A 7,339-nucleotide genomic window follows, 5' to 3' on the forward strand; every position below is an offset into this window, starting at 1 on the left:
TAGCGCCTTATATGGGCACTTTTTCCGGAGAATCAGAAACAGGCTGGTTTCAGAAGCTACAGCCTGCTATTTTCTTTTTTCATATGGGCGCTATATTGGATTTTTACGAAATGAGATAGAGGACCAAAAAAAAGGAAAATAATAACGTGCCACACTCTATACTTTTGCAAAGATTTACAAGAAAAGTGTCAAAATCCAATATTTTTTGAAAATAACGTCCACGGGTAACTAGATCCTGTTGAATCATGATGGCGATATATGGAAATGAATTTCTTTTTTTGTCCTCCATCTCATTTCGTAAAAATCTAATATGGCGTCTATAAGAAATAAGAAAGTAGTAGCCTGTAGCTGTAGCTTCTACATCTATCGTGTTATGGAAATTCTGATACCAGATTCAGATTCTCCGAAAAAAATTGCTAACGGGAACCGTCCATTTCCGACCGTTTAAGCTAGGGAAAATGAAAACGAAATTTAGTGATATCTCAATTAATTTAAAGATTTTTGAAAAATTTGAAATCTTTTTTTAATCCCAAAAATGGGCAACTTTGTCCCCATTTAACCTACACTGTATCTGTCATCATTACGTAGATCTTAATGGCCACGAATGTTACCTAACCACCGTGTACACCAAATTTAAAATAAATGAAATAAAACTAAATCACTTCTTCAAATTCAGAAGATGTACAAATTTGAAGAGGTAGTTGATTCAAAAACATTCAAAGTTTATTCTTCATTAAGTTTGCACAAAAATTCAAAGCTGTGTTCTCTCGAGTAGCTCAAAGTTTTGGTGCTTAGTAAAAGCCGTTTGCATCTCGAACAATCTACATTATTTGGTCCTCGATTTGGTCACTGTGATTTTGGGCGACAAATCTGTAACAGAAAAATAATGTAAAAATAGTACCTACCTATAATTAAAGCGTATTTATAATTTCTTAATGTACGTGCTTTGCAACCTAATACTGCCTAGATGGACTCTATGACAAATAATAACGGGAATTTTTTTTAATTTTGTAACTCCATCGTATGAGCTATTTGAAAACTTAACACATCTCTTTTTTAGTTCCCCAAACGAGCATGGACTTATCTTCAGAACTAGATTTAAAAACCAAAGACTATCGAAGAAACCAAAGTAACACTAGCGATTCCGGTATATTATCGGGAACCGGAAATTCTACTTCAATCGAAATGGAGCGTACGAATCATTCGGAAAATGACGACACTGACAATCGAAGCAATAGCAATTCTCCAGATCGCAAATATTTATGCCCAATTTGCGAAACCATGCTTACATCCCAACACGAATTCACTATCCATATCAGATCTCACAATAACGAAACGGAAGTGCAGGATTCAGAGAAAGGCTTCACATGTCGTATTTGTTTTAAAGTACTTAGTTCGAACGCGAGTCTAGATAGACATATGCTAATACACAGCGGAGAGAGACCTTTTACATGCCAATACTGTGGGGATACGTTTACCACCAACGGAAACATGCACAGGCATATGCGAACCCACACCAATAAAGTTGAAAATTACGAATCTGATGGAAGTACAAATAGTGTCGGCAGTAGCGGTTCTAAAATTGAATACAATAACAATAAAATAACAACGAAGAACGATGACGGTTTCGTAGATAATAAACGGAAGAACTCGAGTTTCGATTATGAGGAGCCTTACAAACGTACTCGAATTAAATTAGAGAATACATTCAACAATATTGACGTCCACGTTTATGGATGCCCTGTTTGCGAACGTAACGATTTTAATTCAATTGACATGCTACAGATTCACCTTGAAGATAATCATCCCGATTATCCAGCAAAATGCAATAAATGTAGTCAAACATTCAACAATAACAAACTTTTGCACGAACACAGGGTTATGGTTCATTTAAACGACGAAAGACTGCAAAAAAGTTCCGTGGTTGGCTTCAAAGATTTAACGTTTGTCGATTTTTCCAGTCAAAAGTTCCCGTACATAGCCAAATACGAGTGCGAAAAGAACTTACATAAAGTGACCGGAGGTTTGAAATTTCAATGCAGTAAATGCTCACGAGCGTTTCCCTGTGCCAGCTCCCTTCAAATTCATCAGTCGGATTGCGTTGTCGGTTTAGATCTGTCCAAAAAGGACGGTACTAACAACAAGATGAGTCCCGATTTGCGCCGAAATGATTTTTTTGCCAGGCTCGATTTGCAGGATAACTCCGTCAATAAGCACGAACCGACACTTGAGAAGATAATTAAATCTTCCACTGCGCCATCTGCCGATGGTAAAGATTTGGCAGATATTCAGACTATAATTTCCATGACTACTAATGGCACTTTACTGCAGCAACTTCAAGCGAAACCTCACGACGGAAATTCCATGTTCCGCTCATACAGCGAAAATGACGAGAATGGAAAGCAAGAAAATGATGAAGAATCCCAGGACTTTTTTGCTGCGGAGTTTAGAAAAATGAAAGTGCGTGGGGAATTTCCATGCCGTCTCTGTACGGCCGTTTTTCCGAATTTACGTGCACTGAAAGGACACAATCGTCAGCATCTTAGCGGAAATAACAATGGTACTTATAGATGCAATATGTGTCCCCATTCTTCCATAGATAAAGCCGCTCTCATTCGTCATATGCGAACGCATAATGGTGACCGACCATATGAGTGTTCTCTGTGTAACTACGCTTTTACGACGAAAGCAAATTGCGAGCGACATTTACGGAATCGCCATGCGAAAACAACACGCGAAGAAGTAAAAAAATCGATAATATATCACCCGTCGGAAGATCCGAGTAATGAAGAAATTTCGAAAATGCTGGCTCGCGAAGATAAATTAAGCTTGTCTTCGAAAGAAATCGTAGAAAACATGCAAGAAAGCACTAAAATAGCTGGAAATGACAACTACTTACCGACTCCAGATCTTCCAAAACTGCTCCCAGACAAACTGTCTTCGAATGGCCCTTCTGCTTACAATCTGAATGCTCACCACTCTCTCGGTCGGCTGGAAATAAAAAGTATAAAGCACAATGATTCCTCAAACTCAATCGAATGTACAACACCAACTAGCGATCACTTACCATACATGCCGCATTTCAACTTTTCTCCTAAAATCGCCAACGTTTCAACTCCGCATAAACAACCCCTGAAAATAAACGTAAAAAATTTAGAAACACTACAAAACACCGAATTTCCCAGCCCGAAGAGTTATGCCAAACAAGAAGTGAATCATTACGATGTGGATGTGGATGAAGAGTCCACAGATATGGCTTTAGATTTGAGTACCAAAAGAACAGAAGTTGCACCAATAGAAAATAAACCCGTCACCGAAGACTTACCTCAGGATCTATCTAAAAAATCAACGGAACAACCGCACCACATGAGCGAAATCCTTGCAAGGCAGCTGTTAAAAAACACACCAAAGATCGATCCTGCCGGACTATACGCATCTCAATTGGCATTCTACCGGAACGGATTTTCCGGCCTTCATGGCTTACCGCCGTGGCCATTCTCACTAAATCCGCTATTTTTCCAATCGCTTCCCTCGCCTTTAATACCTCAAGACCCCCAAGAAATCAAAGAACGTTTACAAAGACTGCAATTATGCGGAGGTGGTATGGTCATGGACAACTTTACTGAACGACTAAAAAGTTTCCAACAGCCGCCGCCTAGTCCCGCCATAAACTCGTTCAATTACGCAATGAACGAGGTCAAACCTGAACTGAATTCGCACGATTTCGCCAACAAGTCCGAAGAACTGAAACCTCTAAGTCTGTCTGTTGAACCTAACCTATCCGATAACATAATGAAAATGCAAAATCCTCTTTCGACAAGCAAACCCGATCAGTTAGGATCTCCCAATTCGGTCAAAATGGTGATCAAGAACGGCGTGCTCATGCCTAAACAAAAGCAAAGGCGGTATCGTACAGAACGGCCCTTCTCATGCGAATACTGCTCTGCAAGATTTACCTTGAGGTCGAACATGGAACGTCACATAAAGCAACAACACCCACAGTATTGGTCTCAGCGACAGAGAACCAACCTCGGTGGTGGAACTCGCAAGTCGAGCAACGGTACCCCTCGAAATAATTTTAATAACATAAGTATTCCCAATTATGAAACTCCCATCAAATCCGAATACAACGACATTAAAGACAATCACATATCAGCGAAACTCAAGTACGCCATCTTAGCGCAACACTTGAAGGATTACAAGACATCGAATAAGCGTAGCAAGGATCATGAAGACGAAGATTACCCCCTAATTATAGACGAGAACGAGGAGAAGTGCGAAAACTTATCCGTTTCGACTCACGAAAGCGCCAATCGAATACTGAATGATAACTCGGAGAACGCTCCAAGCACAAATTTTAATAAAAACGAAGACGCTCAAGATTTGGTTTCCGTATCTCGTTTATTGGATAATGCTTCTCAGCAACCGTTTAAGGAGTATTTCCATAGAGATGCCGAAGGACGGGAAGGAGTTATTAGCGAGGAGGACGAGGAGGGTTTGATTGCCAGTAGCAGTACAAGTGACGGAAATAACTCGGGGACTGATGAAAATAGGTTCGTTTATTGTCACTATACCTCCATATGCAGTTTCTAATTTTTTTAATTTTAGATCGGAGTACGAAAACACAACGGCTCAACTTCCCGCCAAGAAAAAATCTGCGTATTCCTTAGCGCCCAACCGTGTCAGTTGTCCGTACTGCCAACGCAAATTTCCATGGACGTCTTCCTTACGCAGACACGTATTAACACACACCGGCCAAAAGCCATTCAAGTGCAGTCATTGTCCGCTATTGTTTACCACCAAATCAAATTGTGACCGCCACTTGTTGCGTAAGCATGGCAATTCTGCAAGTGCCATCAGTAACGACCCCGCCAACGTGAACAGTAATTACATGATGCGAAACGTACCAGAACGGCCATTTAAATGCTCCAGCTGTCCCAGCAGCACGTTTTCCACATACTCGAACCTAAAGAAGCACATAAGCTGTAAACACTCATTCCAAAACATCCCAAGCGACGACGCGCGATCTCAAGTTTCCACAGGATACGAAGCGGGCAGCTCCGAGGACGAAAAAATGCCGCCCAACGACCCAAAAACTGATTGGGACAAACAGATTACAACCAACAACAAATCAGAAATTCAAAATCACCTGCAAAATTCAGAGTTGCCTTTCAAATGCCATCTGTGTGACAGTTCTTTTGGGGAGCGAAGTGATGCTTTAGATCACATTAAAGAGAGGCACCAGTCCGAGTACGAACTGCTCCTGTCAAAAAACGCCCTCGATGCCAACGCGACCACGCCCGATGAAAATCCCAACCACGACGAAAATGAGGACAACGAAGTTCGGGGAAAGTTTCCCGATTATGCCAATCGAAAAGTGATATGCGCGTTTTGTATGCGACGTTTTTGGTCCGCCGAAGACCTGAGACGCCATATGCGAACGCATACCGGAGAACGTCCCTTTAGTTGCGACATCTGCCATCGTAGATTCACGCTGAAGCACAGCATGTTGCGGCACCGCAAGAAGCACAACGTCACATTCGAAATCGACAACGTCAACAGCGACGAGGACGTTAACAACGCCCACCCCGCGCCCTCTTTTAATAAGTTTGTGAAGGGTAACAACAACAATTTAGTAGGTAAGTCTGTAGAGAAAACGGATGAGTCTGATGGTGCGGAAGGTAGTGATTTGATTAGTAATTTATTAGGTATTAGAGATCGTTCTATTATCGATCAGGTTTTAACTTCTTCTGCAGACGATGCTGCTAAATTGTTGGGTGTTAAGGGTGGTGAGCAAGAGTAGACTTTTAAAAGCTGGACCTGTTGTACTTATTGCAAGCTCTAGTCATAATTCCATTGACAATGTGACACTTCTCAAGCTAGCGCTTGTGAAGTTTCACATAGAACAATTTAGAAGTTATTGAAGACGAATGCTGTAGCATTTTGTAGCCATTTGGTATTTAAATGTAGAAGATTTTAGTATTGACTGCATTAGTGTGTTGTTTTTAAGTTTTAATTGAAAGTTATTGGGTAGTAAACATATATTTATTTTATAACTATAATTTTTGTACATATCTATATGCAAGTACAGCCTAGTAAACCAAATATTAACGGCAAATGGTACGACGGTATTGGTCAGTAGATCGGGACGCGGTAATACATATAGAAATCAAAATTTTGTACAAAATTATATTTTTATTATTTATTTATAAGATGTAATCTGCATTCCTTTGTGAGAATTAATCTCCCTAAATTATATACTTTGTAAGTGTGGTTGTTTTGTGATACTAGCCGAATTTACTGTATTAAGTTAATCTCGCGAATTATATTTTAGTCCTATCATTTGCCTTATAAGATTTTTTTATATACATAATAATATGTAACATGTTAGTTATATAGATTGATTGAAAAATTGCTCTTATAGAGTTATTTTAAAGTAAGGGTTGAACTACGTAGTATCAGTGTTTTGCCTTATCTTAACTAAAGTGTCTTATAAATGCCTTTAGAATTGCGACTGTACACTGTAAACAAGCAATATATATCGAATGTATTAACTTCCTGTAAATTCAATATAGATGATGTAAAAATATGTGCTTCAAAAGCGACATCACTATCAAAAGTTCTCTAGATGTACGCATGAGTATTTCTAGACTTATTATTATATTTAAATGACACATAATTATCACCGTCTTTTGGAAGTGCACTTATATAAAACTTAGAATGCCTTAAGATTTTTTACAATTATCTTGTCCACGCGTTTCAAACAAAGAGGTGAGCACGAGAGGTTTTTATTCTTTTGATAATTTTTGAAATTGATGTTAGATCGTATGAAAATTTTGGTCACATTGTACTTGTAAATGATAATCGGTAATCATGTAAATTATTTATTTTTTAAAATATCATTTTAAACAAATTTCGTCCGACTTATGTTCTACTTAGAATTATATTATTGCTTGGTATCTCTGTGTATTTGTTCAAATATCTTATTTTTCAATAAATGATGCTCAATAGAAACGAAAACAATGTATAATTAATTAATTAGAGTCTTCAGATAAGAAGAAATAAATATTTTAACATTTCCCTAATATAGATTGACCACAAGTTCCCACTAAACTTTCATGGTGTTTAACGCTAAAATCAAACCTTATTGGTCACGATTTTCATTATGATAGATTAAAAACTAAATGTACTTTTTATCGCAAGGGTAAGGGCAGTTTTTAAATTGTTATTACACCAAAAACAGATTTAGTTTTCTTACATATAAAAGAATTTGTTTTATAGGCAATTCAAGTAATTCATTTCGTTCCGTTCCATTTTCTAGGGTATAATCTATTGATAA

General features: G+C 38.4%; 1 protein-coding gene across 3 annotated transcripts in view; it reads left to right on the plus strand.

The window, feature by feature from the left end:
* Positions 1 to 7,020, plus strand: part of LOC116178019 (ras-responsive element-binding protein 1) — a 28,178-nt gene extending 21,158 nt beyond the window's left edge. For all 3 annotated transcript variants that reach the window (XM_031497266.1, XM_031497275.1, XM_031497285.1), the window contains 2 exons: positions 1,061 to 4,553; positions 4,609 to 7,020. In XM_031497266.1, the coding sequence (XP_031353126.1) occupies positions 1,061 to 4,553; positions 4,609 to 5,803 (4,688 nt within the window). In that variant the 3' untranslated portion in view covers positions 5,804 to 7,020. The remainder of the gene's footprint in view (positions 1 to 1,060; positions 4,554 to 4,608) is intronic.
* Positions 7,021 to 7,339: the final 319 nt, after the last annotated feature.

The sequence above is a fragment of the Photinus pyralis genome, unplaced genomic scaffold (genome assembly GCF_008802855.1).
Source record: "Photinus pyralis isolate 1611_PpyrPB1 unplaced genomic scaffold, Ppyr1.3 Ppyr1.4_LG1, whole genome shotgun sequence".
Taxonomy (NCBI): Eukaryota; Metazoa; Arthropoda; class Insecta; order Coleoptera; family Lampyridae; genus Photinus; species Photinus pyralis.